The following is a 24,136-nucleotide window of genomic DNA, read 5'->3' on the forward strand; positions in this document are numbered from 1 at the left end:
CTTCCGCGGAAGGGCAGGGCAGGCTCGGCGGGCCACGGGGGCGGAGGCGGCGTCTGCTGGGGCCGAGGGAAGGGAGGGAGGCCGGGCGGGCGCCGCCTTCGCGCGCGCTGGGAAGGGAGCGGGCTCGGCCGGTCTGCCCGGGGCGCGATGGGGCCGGGAGAACGGAGCCGCCCCTGCCTTGCGGGCATCCCTCCTGCCCCGCGCCGCTCCTGGCGCGCAGACGGAGCGCGCCCCGGACTCTGCCCGCGTTCCCAAGCCGCCCTGGGTTGCGTTCAGCGGTCCGTCTGCGCCCTTTGGCAAAAAGCGGCGTCCGTGGGGTAGAGAGCCCCTTCGGCGGCCCGGGATCGGGAAGAGTAAAGACACCCTAAAATCCAGTGAATAATTTGGGCAACTGTGTAATGTTGTTAATAATCAATTAGTGTCATCTTACACAAGCTGAGTATGTATGATCTACTGTTGCTTCTGCTTCTTTGCATTGTAGGAAGAAATATCCTTCTGGGTTCTGCTCCAAGTGGGGAAAAAGACCCTGGAAACATGGAGACAGCTTGGAAAGATGGTTTAATGGCGGACAGGATCATATGGCTTGAGTTCCTGAACAGAAAAGGGGCGAGATGCAGCAAGTCCCCAGGTTTTATGCTCTCTGGCTTTGAATTTCCTGGGGCCCTGAAAGAGTATCCTGATTGGTTATCAAATTTCCAGGGGGTGGGGGTCTTAGCTAGCCTTGCTGGTTGATGTAATCTTCCCAGGTGCCATGTGGTGAGTTTCTGTTGCTAGATGGGTTCTATTGTGTTGCAGATGATGGTCTATTGACAAAGATGGGAGGGAATTGAGTTTCTGCCTCTGGCCCATTAACACAGGGTGGGGGGCAGGAAGGTGGGAGCTGCTTTGTCTTTAAAACATGCTTCTCCATTTCTCATCCAGGGAAACATAATATTCTGCCTTTTTAATATTTCCCAAAATATTTCATTCTTCTAGGTGGGTGCTAACTTCCTACAGCATAATATGCACTTTGAATCCTTTGATGATTTTTCAAAAGTTTGGGTGGGTGTTAGAGAGCTAGCACTTTTTGCCATAACCACAATATCAAGTTAGATTGAAGCTGATTTAAGGTACCAGGCTAAAAACCAAGAGGCCTTGAGTTCTAGATCCATCTTAGGCACAAAGCCAGCTGAATCACCTCAGGCCAGTCGCTCACTCAGCCCTAGGAAAGAGGCAAGAGCTAATCACTCCTAAAAAAGTTTGACAAGAAAACAGCAGGGAGCAGTCCAGGCAGTCACCAGAATAAATAGTGACTCAAAGACACAAAACAAAACAGCCCCAAACCAAACACATGGCAGCCTGGATTAAAAAACAACCAGTATGGACAACACGGCTCATACTTTGGAAGGTCTTTGGAGCCTTCCAGGAACCCCATGCCTCCCTCTGGGGGGTGGAGTTCCAGATGGTAGGGTTGCTTCCTTGGTCCAGAAGATGGCAACACGGAGGCCCGTTTGGAGAGAGGGTGAATTCTAGTCCTGCTTTAGCATGAAGGTTGGTTGGGTGGCATTGGGCCAATCCCTCTCAGCCCAACCCCCTCACAGGATGACTGTTGGGGAGAAAAGAGGAGTATTAGGTAGGTATTAATGTAATGAAGTGGGCTCTGATGGATGACCACTGGATAACTTTCTATTCACTCTATTCTAAAAAGCAATGCATCCGGCTGGAAAGAGTACAAACTCAGCCAAGGTCCTTTTGGTTCCTCTAGGAGGCCTCTAAGCTGTCAGAAGAAAGGAACATTCTAATGACATACAGCTTAAAGGTTGGTTAGGTCAAGGGGATCCACATGAGTTAAAAGTTGTCCATCGTCAAAAGATAAAAGATATGCTTCAGTAATCTACAAAAAAGAATTATGATTGTTTTGCAAAGAAACTCTGTAATGTCAATTAAAATTGATAAATGTATAGGACCATATGAACTGCTGACTTCAAAAGAATCCTTTGTCTAGAAGGGTATAAAACCAGTGTACCTAATTCCTGTCTTTGTTCAACGCTTCATGTACAGAGCCTTGAACCTATTGCGCAATATATAAAATCTGTCTCTGATCAACCCAAAAGTTGTGTTTGTCTTATTAAATCCACAACATTTATGGCACCCCAGATGGGACTACAAGGCAGAGAACTTTTGTTCTACCAGACAGCCTGCCTCAGCGGGAATCGACGCCTCCCCAAGGAAAATCCACTGGCCGGCCATTAGGACTCCTTTGAAGTCCATGGAGATTCAGTGAGGAGGTGCCGTAAACCCGCTGACGAAGACAGGCCAGTCAAGAATCCTTGAAGGTTGATCAGACAACAGAGACTCAACAAAAATACATAAGAAGAAAAAAGAGAGAAAGAAAGAGGAAAAGAAAACAGGTAAGTATAAATCAGAGAGTTAAAGTCTCTCTGTTTAGAGGTACCTACCCATTAAAGGGGTGGAAGAGTGAGATCTGATCAATCTCCTAGGAGACCAGTTGGCGTGCTGAAGTCTCTGGAATTGGAATTAACGAACTAAGTATTGTGTGTATCTTATGTGTGGTAAGAGAAGAACTAATTGCAGTGTTATAAATTTTCTGATAAACTGACATTCTTAAACAGCCAGAGTTTACTGTTCTTCCCTCCCGGGGTTTAGCAGGCAGTTAAAAAGGTGAAGCCTGTCTAAATGGGAAAACAGATATGATTTGATCAATTTGGTGTGATTTCTGTTAAATATATGTGTATATATATAATGATAGTGTGTAAATTTGAATGGAATTTAATTGATTGTGATATGTGTGGCTGCCAGCAAAGTGAGATGATTTGTGCTTGAGGCTGTGAGAGATATTTGAGATTATTGTAATGGTTGGTTTGCATGAAGTGGGATTTTTTTGTATGTGAAATTGGTTTAAACAAGAAGTTGATTGCAGTACAAATATGAAAAGCCTGTGTGTTGATAAACTGAGAAATTAGAGAAATACTAATGTTAGTATAGTAATAATACTGTGTTGCTTTGTTGTAAGAATGCTGAATGGAAGAGAGAAGCGAGGCTTCCTTGCGTGCTGTACAACATTTTTTTCCCTCTTCGCCCCCCTCTTTTCCTTTGTAAGAGAGAAACAGTTCCTTTTAACTTTTTTCCTTTCTCTCACCCCCTCCTTTTTTTCCCCTGGGAGATGAGAGGCACGAAAGAGGGGGGGGGGCTACGGTTTAACCATTTTTTTTCTCTCAGAGGAGCAGCCAGAAAAAGAAGGGGGAAGTGGGTGATCGGCTAATGCTGTTGCTGCTAGGTCTCTTTAATTTGCATATGAAAACTTTTCTGCTCTGAATACAATTTTGATTTTATTTTTTCTGGAAATTTTTGGAGGTTTAAAAACGCTTCATTAAACCTGTACTCAGAATCCTGTTGTTTCGCCAGGCTGGGTTAGCAACATAATTTTAAATCGGATGTTTTAAATTTCTGAGGTTTTAAATTGAGCCGAATCCATTTAATATTTTTAATTATTTTAAATTGTTGTCTTGTTTTTTTTTTAAACAAAATAGGCTGTACACCGCCTTGAGTCCTTCGGGAGAAGGATGGTATAGAAATAAAATTATTTTTATTCTTATTTTTATTCTATCTCAAAGAAATTATTTTGAAAGATTTTTTTAATCTACTATTGTTTTATTTTTGAAGCTGTCTTTCTTAAATGTTTTTTATGTCTGCGTGCATTCTGCATCCTTAACAGATGGCACGTTTGTTCGTTTGTATGTTTGTTTGTTGTTTATTTGTTTGTTTGCTAATAGCACAAGTTACTGCCCTTTTTGGGAATTGTCACAGAGATGAGTTGGAAATTGCGATGTGTGGTGGGAGAGATTCAGTGGCATTTTTGTCTAAAATGTTGGATTCTGCCTCGAGAGTATGCTTGTTTTTGTTCACTTCAGTTTGCGGGGAGATTAGATAATTGGTGCTGAGGAGCTCATTTGTTTATAGAGGGATATACGGTAGTTGAAGGAAGAGAGGAAGTTTTAAGGGAAGTCAGAAAGTTGCCTTTAAGTTTGTCTACACAGACTTGTGCTGGCTTGGAAATCAGGATGGCAGTGGTAGGAGAAATTGAATGTTATAATAAGAAGGAGTTAGAGAAAGTAGAATTGATGGAAAGGAGAAGGTATGTGATTTGTTTTTGGAAAGTTATGGAAGTTGGCAGATTGAAATGTGGAAGTGCTAAGAAGTAGGAGAGAAGTGGTGATCTGGGCAGGGAAGACAGCCAAAGAAGAGGAGAGGTGTTTTTCGTTGACAGAGATCAGATTAAGTGAACAAAGCATTTGAATACACTTAATCAGTGAAGGGAGTGTTGGAAGATTTGAGAAGCTCAATATTAAAAGAGCAAGAAAATTCCCCTAAAGAAAATAGGCAGAAACTCCGGCAGAGTTCAGCCCCCACCTTTACCAATGGGCCATTAAGAAACTGAGACGCCACCTTATTTCCACAACAAAAGGAAGAATAAAAGATGTGTTTGTTTCTTGCTTGCCTTACTAGGAACAATAAAACTAATTCCAGGAGTTTTGAATTCAGGACGGGGAAAGCTCTGCCTTTCAGCAATCTTTAAAGCGAAAGACTTCCCCCCCCTCCCACAGAAAAAAATAAATAAATAAAAATCACTCCTGATAGAAAGGAGGGGTAGCGTCTCCGCCTCCATCTATAAACAAGCAAGAATTAAGACAATTCTATGCAAAATTAATTGAATCTGGATCTTGGAGTTTGAACTGGGAGGGACATGAAAGAGGAAGCATTGAAAATTTGAAACAGGCTTTAACCGGGGCTCCTGTATTGGGTTTGCTAAATTTGGAAAAGCCATTCGGTCTCTTTGTAGACACACACACACACACACACACACACACACACATATTGAATTGCACGAGGGGTGTTGGCTCAGAAAGTAGGAAATTGACCTTTGGGGGAGCCCTCATTGTAAACACCCCACATCAAGTCAGAACTATCCTTCAGTAGTGGTTATCTGATTCAAGATTCTAAACAAAAATAAAACAATTTTAATGCAACACAGATTTGATTTTACCTGCAGTTCTCAATTTGAATCAAGCACAGTTCTTAACCAACACCAGATCAATGGATCACCTTGGATGAGAACATTATGGTGTTGAAATAATTGACTTACATACAAAAACAAGACCTGATTTGGAGGGACACCCCCTGGAGACAAATTGCCTCGAAATTGGTCTGCTCAAACCTTTGAATTGTATTCATTAAATTAAGCTCTATGGACAGGGAGCCTGGATAGCTCAGTGGATAAATGCATTGTAATTTAACACCAGCTGTCTGCAATTACTGTAAATTCGAATCTCCCCAGGCTCAAGGTTGACTCAGCCTTCCATCCTTTCTAAGGTAGGTGAATTGAGGACCCAGTTTGTGGGGGGCAATAAGCTGACTTTATGACGGCTATTGCTTAATGCATTGTAACCCTTAGTCTCTGGACAGCATTTGGCAAAATATGGGTGGAGTCATTGGGGACTTCAAGCTATTGTACATGAACTTTTAAACTAAGCTATGATTGTATTGGGATATATCCTTTAGTAACATCAATTATAAACAAATGTGGGTTGCAGCTTTTATCTGCAGTAATGCTACAGCAACAGTGGTGTCAAGAGTTTTACCCAACCTAGACAGATTATCATCATATGAACTGTTGTTTGGAGTAGTTTTCACTACAGGAAGCATATGCATTACTTCCTTGGAAACCAGAGACAAAATATTGAAACAATATGTGTATAACCTGTCCAGATATTTTAAAGTTTTTAGGAAACAAGGACTATTAGCCCAAACATCACCTTTGAAGTTTCCAGTCCACAAATTCCACCACGATGATTGGATGTTAATCCAAACTGGACGGAAGTTAGACCCCAAGTGAACGGGCTCAATCTCATCAAGGAAATCCAGTGAAGTTGATGATCCAAAGGATCCAGCCACCAGTGGGAATAGCATTCTTCATCATCTGGACTATTTTTGTATTTTTTCTTTCTTAGGATTCAGTGGTTGCCTATGCTGTTTCCCAACTGAAAAGGACTACAACTGCTCAGATTCCTTTGCGCACTCGCCCAGATGTATTGGTTTTGTAATTGTGTTTTTAAGATCTTAGGAGGACGATCCTGGATCCACTGGATGAGACTGATACCAGGTGATCATCAGCCTTGCTGAATCACTCCGGAAGCTGATTCTCAACGCACGGCGGAAGATTTGTAAAGAGGACAACTGCCTTCACATTGTACATATACATATTATTAGCTTTAATATAACACTTTCTTACACATGCTAATGTTATTAGAAGTTTGGGAATACGTTTTGTGGGTATTTGTTTTTCTAATCTTACTAGTAATTTTGTTTTACATATATAAGGAACGTTTTTGTGGTAGACCTAGGATTTTTATTACTACTCCTTTTTCCCAAATCACATGCACCACTAACCCTTTCCCTGACGTAGTGAGCTTCACACCATGGTTGATTATGATTTGTTTATGGCTTTGGACATTATTCGCACTAGGACTCTCAAGTGAACATAAGATGAACATTGATTCCCCAAGTGGAGACACTTTAGGTCAAGTTCACTCACGCCAAGAACGCATTGTATATGCACGAGGTCGTTACCTTAGACCTAAGTCAACTCCACCACCTAAGGTTGCACTATTGACATTCCCAGCTGAGGGGGGAATAGATAAGGAAAATGGGCCTCTACAACAATTGCATAGAGGAGACTATATATCACGGATTTTGGAATAAAGTCAAGATCTTGTTAAACAGTATGACCCTACCCTAGGTCAGAAATGCTGCTTATGTTTATCTGCTAGCCCTACATCTTATCATGCTGTTCCTGTCAAACCACAACTCTGGGTTAGAACAAAGGCTACCAGAAATAAACTTTAAGAAGGGAAAGTGGGGTGGATGGAATCTGTCCAAGACCATTTCAACCTTCAGAATTTCCACTTTGGTTCAACTTGAAGTCCAAATTAGATTTGTGTATCCTTTTTCCACCTGGAAATACTACCTCTCGATATGTTTTTTGAAGGACCAATTCTCAGAGATAAACAGAAGGACCTCTCACTGGAAGTCCCATTGCAACCACTGGCAGGAATGTTTGTGGCAGGGACTTAGGGGTCTGGACTAATGCAAGGAACTACTGAGTGCATGCCTTTTCCATAAATCTTATGTGGAAAGGATGCATATTTGTGTTTACCAACAAACTGGACAGGAACATGTAACAAATCAGGTGTGGTCAGAGAAATTGCCAAGGAATTGCAGGATAGGGCTTCCAAGATAGGTCAGAGGTTATAAACAACTGACATGTGGTTTTCTTGGTTGTCTGGATCCGGGTGAATTAATATGGCTGTGGCAGGCCTAGCTTTTATTCCTTGTGCAATCCCTATGCTGAAACATCTATAAATAAGAACAGTAAAGGAGATTCAAGTTGAAAAGGAACTAGCTTTGATAGAACGTTTTCTTAATCAACTTGGTCCATATCCTGTGGAAGAACATAAAGATTCTGAGGCAGACCCATATGAGGAAATGGAACCTGTAGAAAAAGATAGAGAATCTCCCCAAGAATCAAGAGAGTAGAAAAACAATCAAGAACTACCTATTTTTTACTTTTATTAATTATCTTTTGTTAGACCCTATATATGGTAGATTTGTTTATTGGAATCTTGTATACTCAGAAGTTAAACTTATATGAGAATAGTGAAAGTTTCTGCATTGAAAAACTTTCAGAGGGGGGAATAATGTAATGAAGTGGGCTCTGATGGATGACCACTGGATAACTTTCTATTCACTCTATTCTAAAAAGCAATGCATCCGGCTGGAAAGAGTACAAACTCAGCCAAGGTCCTTTTGGTTCCTCTAGGAGGCCTCTAAGCTGTCAGAAGAAAGGAACATTCTAATGACATACAGCTTAAAGGTTGGTTAGGTCAAGGGGATCCACATGAGTTAAAAGTTGTCCATCGTCAAAAGATAAAAGATATGCTTCAGTAATCTACAAAAAAGAATTATGATTGTTTTGCAAAGAAACTCTGTAATGTCAATTAAAATTGATAAATGTATAGGACCATATGAACTGCTGACTTCAAAAGAATCCTTTGTCTAGAAGGGTATAAAACCAGTGTACCTAATTCCTGTCTTTGTTCAACGCTTCATGTACAGAGCCTTGAACCTATTGCGCAATATATAAAATCTGTCTCTGATCAACCCAAAAGTTGTGTTTGTCTTATTAAATCCACAACAGTATAACCAAATGCATAGGCATAAATAGGAAGTGCCTGGCTCAATAGCAACAACTGTTAGGTATCCCAGTGGGTCACCGCTTACGTATGATCCAGCAACGTTCTGTAACGGCCACAAAAGCCAACACAGTTCTAGGCTGCATTAACAGAAGGATCACTTCAGGATCACATGAAGTGTTAATACCACTTTATAAAGCCTTGGTGAGGCCACACTTGGAATACTGCATTCAGTTTTGGTCACCATGACACAAACAAGATGTTGAGACTCTAGAAAGAGTGCAGAGAAGAGCCACAAAGATGCCTAGGGGGCTGGATGCTAAATCGTATGATGAAGGCTTGCAGGAATTAGTTATGTCTAGTGAGTCTCTGGAAGAGAAGGATAAGTGGGATCATGCTGGGGTGGCGTAAGGCTCCTGCCTTGAGCAGAGGGTTGGACTAGAAGACCTCTGAGGTCCCCTCCAGCTCTAAGGTTCTATGTTCTACATGTTCACCCCCTGAGTTGTATATAAAAAGGGCTAGCGTGGGCAGACAGGCAGGTCCTTACAGGCACCCACCCAGCAGCCCAGCACGGGGTTTCCCCGCAGGGACCACCAACGCCAGGCGGGCTCCCGCGCCTTCCAGGCCGGCGCTTCTAAAGAGCTCCCGGAGCGGCCCTTCCCTTCGCCCCCTCCAAAGCTCTGGGGTCCCGTGCGGGGTCGGCCACTTCCTCGAGTCACGCTCGGGTCGGCGGCTCCGCTTTCCGTGGCAACTAAGGGACCCTTCCCCGGGAACTAAGCCCCCCCCCCCGGAGTTTCAGGGGAGCCGTCGGGCCATCCGCTCCCAGAGATGCGACCCGCTCCTCCTCCCCCTCCCCCCCCCCCGCCGACATCGAGGCGCCGCCTCCGCACCAGCCAGGAACGGAAGGGAGGCGCCCGCGGGCTGCTGCAGGCCTCCGTCCACCCGCCAGAGGGCGCTCCGGAGACCGGAGAGGGCGCGCGGAAGCCCCGCCCCCGCCCGCCATGGCCGCCGCGCTGAGCGACGCGCACCGGCGCTTCCTGCAGGCGCTGCTGGCCCGCGGGGTGGTGGAGGCGGCCGAGGCGGAGCGGCTGCGCCGGCTGTGCTGCCAGCGGCACCCGGGTCAGTGGGGGCCGCCCTTGTCCCGAGGGGCGGCTCGGGGGTCCCCTCAGAAGCCCGGAACGGCTGGGCGAACGCTCGGGGGCCTCTCCCGCCCCGCCCGGAGGCTGCCGCCGCCGCCCCGGGGCCCTGTGGGGGGGGGGTGCGCGGGTGCGGGGCTCGGGGGGGGGGGGACGGCTGCCTGACGCTCCCCCTCCCCCTTGTGCCTCCCGGCAGCCCCCGGCGCCAGCGACGCCCTGGACGACTTCCTGGCCGCCCTGAACGCGCAGCTGCAGCCGCTCTCCATGGAGATCCGGAAGGGCTCGGCGGAAGACAGCGGCGGCACCTACGTGGCCCTGGTGAGCTGCCGACCTACGAGGCGCCCGGGGCCCTCGGGGGTGTAAAGGCCTCCCGTGGCTGGGCCCTCTGACCCGGCGCTGCCTGTGCTGAGCCCCCAACCGCGCTCCTCCCCTCCCCTCCCCTCCCCAGGTGAACCTGGCAGAGACCGACCTCACCAAAATGGCCAGCGACTTCTCCGAGAACGAGCTGGAGCTCTTCAAGAAGACGGTAAGTCCGCCGCTGCCGCTGTGGTGGCTCGGGAGGCCTCGGCAGCGGCACCTGGGAGGAGATGAGCGGATTCCGCCACCTGCAGTAGGAGCCTCACCTGCCGCTCAGCCTCCCCAGGTCAGTCAGACGAGGAGCCCGGTTGTCGGGGCCAAAAGGCTGACTCCGTAAACGGCCTAGAGAGGCTGGAAGCCCCGTGAAGCGGCAGAGAAGGCTAAGCGCTGTTGCAGAGCAGCCTTCCGGGCGCAGCCTCCCCACCAATTGCTACAAACCAGGGGCCTCTCCCCAACTCTGGGCAAAATAGCCTCCAGAGCTTGCTTTGACATGCCACCGCTTCTCCTCGGGACGCCTGCCCTGCTCCACCTGGGTGGTCAGCATGGATTCATGGCAGAGGCAGCAGAAAGGCCTCATGGGTGGTGCTTTGAGAATGAAACAGTGATTTGAATTGGAGCTTCTGATGAAGTAGAGGGATTCTGCTGAGATAGAGTTAGATAAATTCTGGACACTACAATAACTCCGTTTGTTTGTTTAACGTTTACATTTTATTGAGTTTACCCTGGGGCCGGACTTCAGTCTCGCTTGTGTGACTGTTGGTAGGATGGATTTTATGAAAGTCTGGATAGAAGCTGGAGGCACGTGAACCTCTGGACCATTTATGGGTTCCTTGTATCCTTTCCTCTGTTTCAAAGTTCACCTACACTCAAATGAAGAGAGGGATGAAAGTAACAATTCCGAGGAATATTGGCAAAGGTTTTTTGTGGCCAAGTATAAGGATAATAAGGATAATGGATTTCCTTTAAAGCTCTTAGGCAGAGTAGTCGTTTTTTAGAGCTGGAGCGGTTGAAGGCACCTAGGTGAGGTGGTCCAGCTTTAGATTCCCTTCAACCAGAATGTGCTGTTTGCTTCCTCTCCATTAATTCTGCTAAAGGGAATTCTTTGGGAGAGCAAGGAAGAGGAATTGCCTTGTATAGCTTCTCCTGTAGTTTTAGCAGCTCCTGGATCTCTAGTATTTTGTGCTGTGAAGTGGCCTGAATATGTTCTAAATAATCCATGAGGGCTCCTGGGTGGTCTCTGAACTTGGTTGTTGGTTGCACTGGTGGTGTCTGTGGAGATTCCGAGTCATCCAGGTCATACTTGACTCAAAGGTGCTTTTTCAAAAATGCAACTGGACGGTTTTTCCTTGAGGAAGATGTTTCGCTTCTTATTCCAGAAGCTTCATCAGTTGTGGTGGTAGGGGGATGGTGGTACTGACAGGATGGTGGTAGATTGATGTTCCCTAGTTGGGTAAGGAAACATCTGCAAGCAAACAGTCTAGCTCAGAGAGCACCAAGGACCCCACAGTTAAACTTTGAGCTACTGAGATTCTCTTTCATTGGAATAATCCAAATGGTTTGAGTTGATCAATCACAAACTTTCCTGGAATGGACTGATGAAGCGGAGGGGACTCTGCAGGATGTAGTCCTAACCTGACATTCCTTATTATTTTCTTGAAGCATATATCACTAATTTTAGGATACAGCTATTTTTTTCTCTTCTGTTTTGGCCCATGTGTGATGTGTAAAATGGTCTGTAGATAAAAAACAACAACAAAAATATACATGTCTCTCCAGGGCTGTAGCCATAATTATCTATTCAAGGAAAAACACATTAAGTTCTAGTCTCTAGTTCCTACATGCATTCTGCATCTTGGGTCCTGTTAGGCCATGGGAGGAGGGGAATAACCCATCGGGTCACACCATCCCTGATTGGAAACTATGGGGGGGGGGTGCCTAAGATATGGCACCCCGTGTCTGTCTGGGGAAACAATTTTGGCAGAAATAACATTAGGTCCTTTGTTTTTACAGCTGGACTTGATTCTGATGTCCGGGAACGGCTTTGCATCGTCCACCGAGATCTTGAACTTGGCTGACCAGTTGAAGCCGAAAAAAATGAAGAAAATGGAAGTGGAACAAGTGCTCCAACAGCTGGTGCAGAAGAAGTGGTTGTGTGAGGTGGGCAAAGGTCTCAGTGATGACAGGCACATCACCACACCACCTGCACATGAGGGAGGAGGGGCTGATGGGCTCCAAGGATGATTGACAGCTTGTTGATTTGTTTTACAGAAAGAAGGGGAGTACACCCTGCACATCCGCAGCATCCTTGAACTGGAACAGTACATCTTCCGCCATTACCCGGAGTCTGCCCGGAAATGCCATATCTGCCACAGCCTTTCCATTCAGGTAACTCTACCAGCCCATCTTATGGCAGGTGCAAGAGACATGGATCACCTGTGAAAAATCAGTAGTAGATTGGTAATTAATGGTGAACTAACCTTTCATCGGCCCAGTCATACCTCGTAACAAAATCTGTTACTAGGGAAGAGGGCTACCAGACTCCTGATGTTTGGCTGCCACAGACTAAGGCAGCTGCTGCCCTGCAGTTTCCAACTGTAAGCAGGTGATGGGCCAAACCCTGCACATTAAGATGGTCAACCTCTTGGGTGAATTCCTGCCCATTTAGCAACTTTTGCTTGGACTTACTGCAGAAAAGGGTGTCTCCTTGCTCAAGTGGCTGGGCCTCTGGAAGCAGGGCTCCCAGCACAGCAAAGGCTGGAAGGTCCCTGGCAGTGGATGGGCAGTTTTTTGTGAGGAGGGTCCTCCTGCTTGTAACATTCTGTTCTAGAGGCCTGAGCGACATAGCTTTGCCCTGTCACTTGAACGCACAAGGCTAAAAACAATTACAAACCTCCAAATGCATTCCTAGACTCTCCTATAGAGCAGCTGGTGGTGATAGAATAGAGGACAAGCCTAGCCAAGTCTGTTTATGGAGAGCTACCACACCCTTGCTTCCCTTGGAGGCCTTAAGATTCTGGCAGCATCATTTCGTCCCAACTCATCAGAACCTCTGAAGCAGCTGAGGAGGCAAAATCATCTGCTCAGAGGCCTGGCCATCGTCTGTACGTGTGACTCAACGGGACTGCTTCCATTTCAGAGTCAAGTGTGTGAGGACTGTGGAATTGTGCTCCATTGCTCTTGCCTTTCCAAGTATTTCCAAACACAACCAGAGCCCCGTTGCCCTCACTGCAAGCAGTTTTGGCCTCACAGGATTCCAGGTAAAAACCTCAGGGTGCCATGTCTGTCTGTAGAATTATCTGTTTTTCCTAGGGAGGCGAGGATAACCTGGCTGCAGTGTCTGATCAATACAGGCGATTTGGCCTTTCTTTCATTTTATGAGACCGCGAGGCTTTTCTGGAAGCGGCAGCCTCGTTCTTATAGAGGCTTTTTAGAGGGGAGGACTAAATGAAAACGGTAACATTTCAAAAACAGAACTACCCTGATCCACAGAGCCAAAGCCATTCTTTCCACAAGTTGAGCTGTCCTGCCATTGCCATAAAAGTGCTGGCTCTGGGATGTGAGCTGACACCATTCTGGCTTATCTTCCTCCTTCAACTCATCCTGCATTTTCTCCTTCGCTATGCAGACCTCCATCCTCCCAGCCAGTTGCCCTCAAGTGCCAGGAGAGAGAGCAGGAAGGCCTCCAGGATGGGCTTCAGGCACCAGCAATAGCAGCCGCCGCCTCTGACCTCTCGGATGACACGAAGGAGCGGGTTCTTTCTCTGGGTGCACCTGGACAAAGTGGGGCTGTGCGGGGGTTAAAAGCTGAAACTGCACAAGGGCTTATGCTGCTGTCTTTATTGGCAGCCATGTTGCCTTCTTTTTGCTTTGAGTGGTGGTTGGACAGTTGGCCTGCTCCTTATTTACTGCCCGTGGAGCATTGTCTTCAACATTTCTCCTTTATTTTATAAAGGGAATCACTGTAGATGGGTCCTATCCCACTTAGCACAACAGGACATGCCTGAGCAACTATTCCACTCACCCAGCAGGTGATCCCTGCCTCTTCCCAAATACATTTTGCTCTTGGCATCACTCCCCCTCTCTGAATTGATGGGACTTGAGTGGGTTGTAGATCCATTAGGGAATTTTAATTTCCTTGCATACCTCACCCAAGAGCGGATCCCTTTGGGACTCTGCAGGATGACTTGCTTAAGCCGTAATATTAGTTGCTGAGAGTGACATATTTTCTACTGACAAAATAAACTTGGGACTGAATATTGAAAAGTGTATTATTCCAGGGCATTTGGAAGTAGCAGGACATAGAAGAATAGATTATTCTGCTTGCTGTATCTTTGGGTGGGTGGGTGTACTTTTTTTTTTTTTTTTTTAATTTGATTTATATGCCGCCCTTTGGAGACTCAGGGCGGCTTACAGTGCGTTAAGCAATAGCCTTCATACTTTTGTATATTTATACAGTCAGCTTATTGCCCCCACAAACTGGGTCCTCATTTCACCTACCTTCGAAAGGATGGAAGGCTGAGTCAACCTTGAGCCTTGGAGAGATTCGAACCAGCAGTAAATTGCAAGCAGCTGTGTTAATAACAGGGTGCTTAGACCACTGTACCAGCAAGGCTCTTGGATCAGCCATGACATTCTGTACCTGTACCTGTACTCTTGGTTCCTCTTGATTTGTTCTCAGCATAAACTAGGACCACCAGAAGCTAACAGAGAAGCTGGTTTCCAGGGCTCGAACATAATGCCAGTAACTGGCCGGGATAAACAGGACCTCTCCAGGGCTCAAGATACAGTCTTGAAATGCAGCTGCCTTGAACTTAGGAAACTTCACTAAGTCGGGGTCTTCCACATCGACCTGCAAAAGAAATGCCTTTTTTAGATTTGACACTTCAAGAAGCTCAAGAATACCCCCCTTACAGCCTCAGACGATGGGGAAGAAATGTCTACACTACACTACACGCCTGTGGCAAAGCCTTTTTGGGCAGTCAGCTTTAAAAATCGCAGTGGATAACTAGCGGCCATCGTTTTGTAAGTCGCAGGTGTCGCCCACCTGGCTGGTGTTGTGAAGAAGGTGCCCTTCATGTGGATACAGTTTTTCAGACTGATCAGGAGAGAAGAGGCGGATGTATTTGCGTCCCATCACCTGAAAATGGGAACATGAAAAGTTAATTGTCATGATGGGGAGATGGGAAGATGTATGTTTGTCATCTGCCCGCCCTTCTCTCATGTTCCAGACTAGGCCGCTGCAGGGATGGCATGATTTCTTCATGCCCCGAGAGTTAGAAGGAAAGCCACGGACTGTATCCCTTTTTCTACTAATTCACAGGGTGAAGTTAGCAGCCTGCTATGAAGGCACTTGGAACACCCAGCAAATATCTTCAGTGCCCCATCAATAATTCGGACCAATTGAAGCTGTGGAAAATGAATTTTTGGCAATGCTAGAAGTTGGGTAAAGATGGTGGTCCAGAGCAACCTATTGCCCAAAATATTATGTGAAGAACCACAAGGGGTCAGCATTGATTCTGCCCTGGCAAAAACTTCTGAAGGATGTAAACAAACCTGGACCAAGAAATTTTGTTGTGGATCCTGGTGAAGAGGTGAGATGGTCCCTGATGGGCCGAACCAGGCATTGATGGTGATCTCCTCTTCATCATTTTTGCCCAGGCAACAATAGTCTGGGATGCCAATGTCTTCCTTCAGCTCTGGGATCTAGTGATTCCCATCAGAAGTATAAGTCAAGAGGGCATCTGAGGTATTGCATCATGCAGAGAACAAGTTCTGTAGGTACCTTGCCATTAAAATGCTTAGGCGGCTTATGGGAGTGTAAAATTTACACTGTAAAATATATAGCGTGAAAGCATCAGAAAGAGAAATATGGAGATGACACCTACATGTCTTTCATCAGCATATGACCCCAGCTGTATATTACATATGTATAAGGGTAACTTTTTCTCCAGTGATGTTGGGAGGCATTAGGCTGGCATGCCTGTTTGCTGGATCAACATCATTGGCTCCCCTGAGAGCCAGTAGCAGTTGCTCTTCCTTCTCCACTTGGACAGGGCCCTGGCCTCTTGCACACATTGTGTACCCTGCTCCTTTGACTTGGATATCAGAGAGACTGACGGCCAAATTTGGGCTCCACAGTCTGACATTCCTCTCCTCCCCTATAGCTTGTGGGATGTTGCCCAAAAGACCTTCAGCCTACGTTGTATGGCACTCTGCGGCAATCCAAAAGCAAAGTTATTTCTGCCTTAGGATCCACCATGCTCAGTCCCTAACACTGATCCCTTCCCCTCCTTGCTCAGGGTGCCTCTTCGGTAAAGAGTAAGAAAAAAGGAGTCAGGGCAAGCTTGCTAAAAAATTGAAATAATACTGGATGTAGCCATACACTCAATGCCATTTAGACTAAACACGGCTCTCATACAAATATATTTCCACAGCAAAAAGCACCAATCCAATACTCCCTGTGCATCAATACCAATGGAGCTTTACTACTGGGGTGGGCAATGGATTTTTGCTATGGAATCTGAGAGTCTCTGTGATGTAGCGGCAGCAGCCTTCCCCCCCATGGAGTCCTTTAGGACATAGCTGCCATCAACCCAGGCCAGCATGGTGGACAATCTGCATCCAGTCATGATGCAAAACATCCAAAAGAGCACTAGGGTGAAGGGAGCTACTGCAGCAGCATGAGACAACATGGTTGGTCTACAAGGGACAGGATCTTCCCCAGTAAGGTTTAATATATGTTGATTTGCTTCTGGATCCAATTCAAAGTGCTGGTTGTCACGTTCAAAGCCCTTCATGTCTTGGGAGCATGTTATCTGAAGGACTATCTCTCCCAGTCACATCTACCCAACCCACCCCAGCAGGGAGGCAGGGAATGCAGGACCAAGAAGGGGCTTCTCTGTGGTGGCTCCCTAGCCTGTGGAATATCAACCCCATGGAGATAAGATTGGCCCCATTCTTGCAAGGCCCTGAAGACCTGGGTTTTGCCAACGGGCCAGGGGACCCAAGTGAGATGGAGCCCATCAAGTGGCTTATCTGATTGTTATGCCAGGAGAGAGACAGGTTTATGGTTTTTTTATTGGGCTTTTATCCTTGTAAAAGTGCCCAGAGTCACTGAGACTCAGGTGGGCAGCCATATAATTTTTCATAAATAAATTGGGGGTGGAGGAGGGTTAGGCTTCTGACAATTTTTATCGAGAGATCTCTGTGTGAAGGGTAATTGGAGGGGGCCTGAGTCCTTTTGCCTCTGAGAACACACTTTGGGGTGTGATTCAGGGCAAAGAGAAGCTAGAGGATCCATAAGAATTTCCGCATTTACCTGGTCAAAAAGCTGGTGCTGAGCAAGGTATCCGTTGGGATTCTGGCATGAAAAGGAAGAGGCAGAAGAAATAGACTGAGCTATGTAGTGCAGCAAGAGGCAAAACCAGCCTTTGCAGGAGACCCCCCTCCCTCCCTCCCCCCCATTTGCCCCTGTAAAGACTGACCAGACCACCGGCCCTGCCCTCCCACTTTCCATGAAGAGCTGCTCTCTCTAGCTCCAAATCCTGCAAGGCAGCCCTGCCGCTGCTTCCACGCCTTTTGGCCACGGAATACCGACTGCCAGGGAAGCTTCCCCATGAAGGCAGAAAGACCGACTCCTCTCCCTCCCCCTCCCCCGGGGACTCCGCTGAAGGAAGAGCTCGGACCTCCTGCTCGACGAACCGGCGGATGAACTCGGCGACCGTCATGAGATTTTGGGACCAATCTTGGTCGGTGTAGCGAGCGCCCAGCTCCACCGGGACGGTGCGGTTGCCGGCCAACTGCAGCAGGTAATCCACGCTGCGGCAAGAGAAGCCGGAGGTGTGAACGAGAGATTCCCCTCCCGCTTCCTTTGCCCCCCTGCAGCGCCTTCCCCGCTCCGCGTCGACCACGCCGGCCGGGCAGCGGGAAGGCGGCGCTCACCTCCACTTGCGCAGGCAGGGCCAGTGCTCCACCACGCCCTCCAGCACCAGCGGCGCCCCGGGCAGCAGGAAGCGCTCGCGGAAGCGCTGCAGGGACGGGCGCCGCGCCCGGGACACCGACGCCCCCGCCGCCTCCTCCGCCGCCTGTGCCGGGGGGCGCTCCGTGCGCGGCTTCTGCGGGGGGGGGAGGGGAGGGGTCAGAAGGCGGCCTCCCTTCCCGCGCCCCCCTCCTCCTCTCCCTCCCGCCGTCCTACCTTGCGGGGCGGGCCGTCCGGGGCGGGCAGCAGGCGCTGCAGCAGCGCGGCCAGGCGGGCCATCTCGGGGCCGGGCGCGCCCAGCAGCAGCCCCAGGTCGCAGGCGCGCAGGGCCTCGGCGCAGGCCCCCCGCGCCCGGCACAGGCAGAGCGCGCGCAGCAGGCAGGCGTGGGCGAAGAGGCGGCGCCAGGCGCGGCCCACGCGATGCCACGGCCCCTCCTGCAGCCGCTCCCACGCCCAGTCGCCCAGCCGCTCCGCCGCCCGCAGGCAGGCCTCCCGCGCCGCCGCCGGCCACCCGCCCGGAGCCTCGGCCTGGCCCAGCAGCGCCGCCGTCTCGCCCAGCAGCGCCGCCGCGCCCGCGCCCACCTCCGCCGCGCCCAGCCCCGGCCCGGCCCGAGCGGCGCGCAGCACCTCCGCCGGCTCCAGCGCCGCCCAGCCCGCCCCGTCCCCCTCCCGCTCCCCGCTCATGGCGCCCCCGCCAAAGCTCAGCCTGGCCGGGAACGGCGCCCGCCACGCGTCACTCCGAGGCGCCGCGTTCGCCCAGCAGGACGCCAGGGGGCGGGCTGGCGGCGCTGCCGCTTCTGAGTCGCTGCGTGGGCGGGGCTGCGTCTGGGGCGGCAGGGGAGGAGCTTTGGCCGAGCTTGCAGGCCCAAGCCCCGCCCCCGTGGGGGAGTTCAGCCGGTGACCCGCCCCCCGAAGCCCCCTGGATGAGCCTGGCGCTCGCCTGGCGGCTCTCGGGGCGAGAAGCTGGGCGCTTCTCTCGGGACGGCCCGTTCGGTTTTTCTCAGCCTTGGCCGCTTTCAAGACGTGTGGACTTCAACTCCCAGAATTCTGCTACGCCGGTTGGGGAGTTCTGGGAGTTGAAGTCCACACGTCTTGAAAGCGGCCAAGGCTGAGAAAAACTATTTGAATCTATTATTAATTCTGATTGTGCAGCAGACGGGAAAGGGCGCGGCTCCTGGCGTCTCTGGGCCTGGGGCTTCGGGAAGAGAGCCGCCTGCTCTCTGCCTCCTCCTCCTGCTCGGGAAGGCGATGACAATCCCCAAGGCCCTGGGCAAAGCTTTCATTATGAAATAAAATTCTTACCTACCTTGTCACCTTTGGCCCATGATGTTGGTCCTGATGATTGGCTTTTAACAGTTATGGTTTGCCTGACTGGCTCATGACTTGTATATAAACCACGGTGGCTCAGTGGTCAGAGTGCAGTACTGCAGGCTACTTCTGCCGGCTGCTGCAATTTGGCAGTTCAAATCCCATCAGGCTCAGGATTGACTCAGCCTTCCATCCTTCCAAGGTGGGTAAAATGAGGACACAGATTGTTGGTTAGAGAGGGCTGTAAAGTGATATACAAGTCTAACTGCTATTGCTATAAGGGGGTCCGCTTGGAAATTGCTTGCCAGTAACCCATTTATTTGCCAGTAAAAGTTTATTTTCCTTTCCACCTATCTGGTGTGGGCCAGATAACATCAGATAAAAGCTTTCTTGGGAAACACTTTCCTTGGGGAGTCCAAGTGACTGCTGGATGTTGCTATCAGACACCTCCTTGCCCCCTCCCTCACTCTTCTAGTGTCATGGTTGCCTTGATTTGCCTGATGATGTTAACTACCCAGGGTGATCTTAAAGCTGCCTCTGCCTGGTTGCTTCCAGGCACGGCCAATTAAAGGGGCCCAGAATTGTGTCAGAAGTTGGGATTTTCCTGAGCTGCTCAAAAGGTTCAGAATATCTGGAGGTCCCTCTGTTTTACCTGCTCTGCACAGGTAAAGGTGGTGCTGAGAGAAGGATGCAGCTGCCCTAAATAAAGTCCTCTGAGGGGAAGCCCGTGCAGTTTAGGAGGCCCCTTTCACGGAGGACTGAAGATTCCCCCTCTGAGAATCAAACAGTGGGATAAATGCCAAATCTGCAAGGGTAATTTAAACAGTAACAGTAACAGAGTTGGAAGGGACCTTGAAGGTCATCTAGTCCAACCCACTGCTCACGCAGGAGACCTGTACTAGGGATTTGAACTGCTGAACTGCCGACCTTTAATTGCAGCCTCCCGGATTTCTTTCAGTTTCTCATAATTTGGATCAGATAAACAACAGTATAGCACTGCATCTAATTCATGTTTGTGGTACTGGAGTGGTTTTATGGAAGAATCTGGACTTCTAGCGCAGTGATGGCGAACCTTTTAACACACCGAGTGCCGAACATGGAACATGCTTTGCAAATGGGTGTGCCATCTGCGCTAATGCACGGCACCTCCCCATGCGCTGCATGCGCGCAACCACACCATCTGCACATATGCACAGCTTTCATGTGCGCCCCCACCATGTGCTGTGTGCACCACACCATCTGCACATGTGCACAGCTTTTGCATACGTGCCCCACCGTGTGCTGCACACACAATTGCACCATCTGCGCATGTATGCAGGTTTCACGTGGTTCCCCCATACACTGCATGCGCAATCGCACCATCTGTGTATGCAATGGTTTTCTTTTTTCTTTTTGAAATAATTTTTATTCAACATTTTTCACGTTTAAAATCACAGTTATATTTTTACAGCTTTCCGTTATCAGAATTTTTTCTTAAATTCATCATATCCTTCGGCTTATTGTGTACATATACATTCTTATTTCTTAAGTATTTATTTATCTAATATATACAATATATACATAACTACACTCTAAATATATATTTTTTCCTTCTATTATCTTCTCTTAACATTCACTATACATTGATTTTAGACTTCTTTTCCAGCCAGTTATACCACCTATACCATGTCTCATAATATACTAGTTCCTCTCTGTCTCTTAATTCTATCGTTAATTTGTTCATTTCTTCACATTCTAGCACCTTTTTTTTATAATCGTGTTTAATGGAGCGTTTTGTTGTTTCCAATTTTGGGCAAATGATATTCTGGCTGCTGTAATTATATGTAGCATAAGGTATCAAATTTCTTTACTCATCTTTCCTTTTGTAATATCCAGAAGAAATAACTCTGATTTCATGTCAATTTTTAGTTCAATAATTTCCTCCAACCACTTTTTAATTTTTAACCAATAATCTCTAGCTTTGGGGCATGTCCACCACATGTGGTAGTATGTCCCTTGTTGATAATTACATTTCCAACAATTTGGTGGGTTTTTTGGAGACATCTTGGCCAATCTTGCTGGGGGTAAACGCCATCTATAGAACATTTTGTAAGTATTTTCTTTGTATGCGGCCAACATCGTCATTTTATAATTTCTCCCCATACTTTTTCTCAATGTTCCAATTTTATGTTATACCCAAAATTTTTCATCCAAATTATCATTATTTCTTTCACAGTTTCTTCCTCCATTTTGAATTTGAGGAGGCAGTTATACGTTTTGGTAATCATTTTTTCGTCAGTCCCTGTTAGAATTTTGTTCATTTCTTGTTGCTTGGTTTGAAACCCAAATTGTTCTGAATCTTTTTTTATATCTTGTTTGAATCTGTAGATAAGGCCACCAATCTATTTTAATTTCCTGTGATATTAATTCCTGATTGGATTTAAGTTTTCCTTGCCCATTTAGAAGCTCTTTATAAGTTACTATTCTTTTTAAATCAATTAAATTGGGGTAGATCATTGCTTCCATTGTTGATATCCATCTGGGGATTTTTGTGTAGAAATTTCTTTTAATTTTCATCCAAATCTCTAGTACGGCATCTCTCACTTGATGCCTCTGGAAATATTTGTGAGCTCCGTTCCTTTCTTCCCAAATGAAGGCGTGCCAGCCCAGCTGAAGGTCATGCCCCTCTATCGTTAGTATTCTTCTGTTTTTTAAATTTATCCATTCCTTGAGCCATGTTACTGCTGCCGCCTGATAGTAGAGTTCCCAATCTGGAAGGCCGAAGCCTCCTTTAATTCTAGAATCTTGTAAGAGTTTTAATTTAATTCTAGTTTTTTTCCCCCGGCCAGATAAATTTTAGAGTTATTTTGTTCAATTCTTAAAAAAAAAAATTCCCTAGTTTTATGGGCACCGTTTGAAATAAGTATAAAATTTTTGGTAGGATGTTCATTTTTATGGTCGCCACTCTTCCAATCAAAGATAATTGTAGCTTCGCCCAATTTTCTAAATCTTTTCAAATTTGTTGTAAGTTTAAATAGTTATCTTTTTTTATAGATAACTATAAAATTTAAAATGTTTATACAAATTTTTGCTGTTAACCAAATGCCAAAATACTTTACTTTTTTCATTTCTTGAATTTCCAATATCCTCTCTAATTCCTTATTTTGACCTTGTGTGAGATTTTTTCTTTATTATCTTCCTTTTATTTTTATTTATTTTTAAACCCGCATCCGTACCAAATTTGTCTATTTCCTGTATCAGTAAGTCTCCCATTTTGAGGGGATCCTCTATTATAAAAGCCATATCGACTGCAAATGCCTTTTTATACTCTTTTTTAATTTTTAACCCTTTTATCTCCTGATTATCCTTGACCTGAATTAATAAAACTTCTAGCGAAAGAATAAATAGGAGAGGGGATAGTGGGCATCCTTGCCTAACCCCCTTATTTATGGTGACTTTATCTGTTAGATCTCCATTAACCATTATTTTCGCTGTTTGATTTGAATATATTGCCTTGATCATTCTGATAAATTTTTCTCCAAATTTCATAGTAATTAGTTGTGTAATTCAGAACTGCCAATTTAAGTTATCGAAAGCCTTTTGTGTATCCACCAGTACTAACGCTAGTTGTTTTTCGGGGTGAGCTCATAATATTCTAATATGTTCATTATAATTCTTGTATTGTTTCTTATTTGTTGTTTGGGTAAAAACCCGTTTTGGTCCGAATGTATAATATTATTTAATATCTTTTTAAGTCTTTCCGCTATAATCGTTGCCAGAATTTTATAGTCAGCATTTAGAAGCGAGATTGGCCTATAATTTTGGATCATTTGATTGTCTGTATTTTCTTTCGGAATTAATGTTATATATGCCTCCGTCCATGAAATTGGCATTTTAGCTTGTTCTAATACATCATTATACACTTCTAACATGTGCATGGTTTTCACGTGTGCAATGCACGCATGCGAACACCATCTGGTGCTCACCAGTACTCTCGTGTGCATGTGCAAATGTGCGCACATGCACAGGAGAGCTCCGAAGACCAGCTGGGTTCCCTGAATTGCGCGCATGTGCACCAGAGGCCTGAACACCAGCTGGGGCGCGTGTGCATGCGCAGCTGCAGGTGAGTTGGACGACAGCTCGCATGGCCAGAAAAATGGCTCTGCATGCCACTTCCGGCACACGTGCCATCACGGTTTTAGGGTTTCTACAATGTTAGATTTTATCCAGAACAGTATTTCTTCCAGTGTAACCTCCCATTTCGTTCCTGTAAAGTTTAGGGCTGCAGCAATACACACAGGCCTCTAAATGTTGAGGGTGGCTAGTTACCCCAGGTCTGCCCCCTTTTAAGTTGGGCAGCAAGCATGGCGGAGTTTCAAAAATTGGCAGGCTTGGGTTGACCAGTCTTTCTGGCCACTTTGAAACCAGTGCCTGGGGCCGGTTCTCCCACTCATGGGGTGTGGGTTCAGTGCTAGGATCCTGTTCGCTTTCCTCAGTGATGTATCCAGAAGTCACCCCTTGCTTTGACCCTGCTGCAAGAGGTTTTGATTGCTGTGTTCACTTTTGAAGCCTTGAATACCCTTCCAGAGTCGTATAGGCAACCCCCATACCTGGCAATACTCACTTATTCAAGAGATGCTTTTTGGGAAGTGATGTTCAGATGCAACAGCTCATTTCCTCTGCTCCAACTCTTGCCACACAGACACAAAGGATCACACATCTGGCTGCTAATTGTTTGTGTGCACATGTACACCTTAGGAGCAAAAGAAATTACCACAATCTTAGTAAAAATTAAAAGGTTTTCTTAGTGGAAAAGCCTGGCCTAAAAGGAGCAATTGTGGCTATCACTCTGGAATAGCTCTGCTTAATGTGACTGATGGCCGTGCTCGCCCTCCTTAGCTTTGCTTTTCTACTCCCAAAAACCAAAACCCAGCTTGCAAAGTACAGTAATATTCAAGATCTAAGTACACACACGGACATGATTAAAGCCTCTACACAAAACAGACCCTAAAGCAGGAGTCCGTGTTCTGTATTTACCTAACTCCACTCTTTCTTGAACAAGCATTTGTGTTGCTTTGTGAATCCTCCTCAATCCCTTCTCCATCTTGTCCCAGGCTGCAAGCTCAGGT

At 46.9% G+C, this 24,136-nt stretch overlaps 2 protein-coding genes across 4 annotated transcripts; one reads left to right on the plus strand and one right to left on the minus strand.

Moving 5' to 3' along the window:
- The first annotated feature begins 9,247 nt into the window (after positions 1-9,247).
- NSMCE1 (NSE1 homolog, SMC5-SMC6 complex component) lies at positions 9,248-13,996 on the plus strand. Of its 2 annotated transcripts, XM_070955432.1 has the most exons (7): positions 9,248-9,368; positions 9,582-9,703; positions 9,834-9,911; positions 11,753-11,899; positions 12,011-12,127; positions 12,879-12,999; positions 13,368-13,996. In XM_070955432.1, the coding sequence occupies exons 1-7, from the start codon at positions 9,251-9,253 to the stop codon at positions 13,451-13,453; spliced, it is 789 nt and encodes a 262-aa protein (XP_070811533.1). In that variant the 5' UTR covers positions 9,248-9,250; the 3' UTR covers positions 13,454-13,996. The 2 variants fall into 2 exon arrangements, with proteins under 2 accessions (XP_070811533.1, XP_070811534.1); XM_070955433.1 differs by lacking the exon at positions 9,834-9,911.
- Positions 10,428-18,404, minus strand: KDM8 (lysine demethylase 8). 2 transcript variants are annotated; one of them, XM_070955431.1, is made up of 8 exons: positions 17,937-18,404; positions 17,684-17,856; positions 17,428-17,560; positions 17,061-17,102; positions 15,296-15,445; positions 14,787-14,879; positions 14,388-14,591; positions 10,428-12,175 (listed from the first exon to the last, which is right to left on the minus strand). In XM_070955431.1, the coding sequence occupies exons 1-7, from the start codon at positions 18,402-18,404 to the stop codon at positions 14,427-14,429; spliced, it is 1,224 nt and encodes a 407-aa protein (XP_070811532.1). In that variant the 3' UTR covers positions 10,428-12,175; positions 14,388-14,426. The 2 variants fall into 2 exon arrangements, with proteins under 2 accessions (XP_070811532.1, XP_070811531.1); XM_070955430.1 differs by lacking the exons at positions 10,428-12,175; positions 14,388-14,591; positions 14,787-14,879 and having other exon boundaries at positions 15,002-15,445.
- Positions 18,405-24,136: the final 5,732 nt, after the last annotated feature.

Source organism: Pituophis catenifer, unplaced genomic scaffold, assembly GCF_029215685.1.
Source record: "Pituophis catenifer annectens isolate HBS135680 unplaced genomic scaffold, rPitCat1.0.hap2 SCAF_16, whole genome shotgun sequence".
In the NCBI taxonomy this organism is placed as follows: Eukaryota; Metazoa; Chordata; class Lepidosauria; order Squamata; family Colubridae; genus Pituophis; species Pituophis catenifer.

Bases quoted from the DNA above. Each gene is read 5' to 3' on its own strand.
- KDM8 (XM_070955430.1), bottom strand. From the start codon at position 18,404: ATGAGCGGGGAGCGGGAGGGGGACGGGGCGGGCTGGGCGGCGCTGGAG. The intron at 17,857-17,936 runs GTAGGACGGCGG...CCCCCCCCGCAG, and splicing joins CGGACGGCCCGCCCCGCAAG to AAGCCGCGCACGGAGCGCCC. The intron at 17,103-17,427 runs GTCCGAGCTCTT...TTTTCATGCCAG, and splicing joins GCCGGTTCGTCGAGCAGGAG to AATCCCAACGGATACCTTGC.
- NSMCE1 (XM_070955432.1), top strand. From the start codon at position 9,251: ATGGCCGCCGCGCTGAGCGACGCGCACCGGCGCTTCCTGCAGGCGCTG. The intron at 9,704-9,833 runs GTGAGCTGCCGA...TCCCCTCCCCAG, and splicing joins GCGGCACCTACGTGGCCCTG to GTGAACCTGGCAGAGACCGA. The intron at 11,900-12,010 runs GTGGGCAAAGGT...TTTGTTTTACAG, and splicing joins AGAAGAAGTGGTTGTGTGAG to AAAGAAGGGGAGTACACCCT.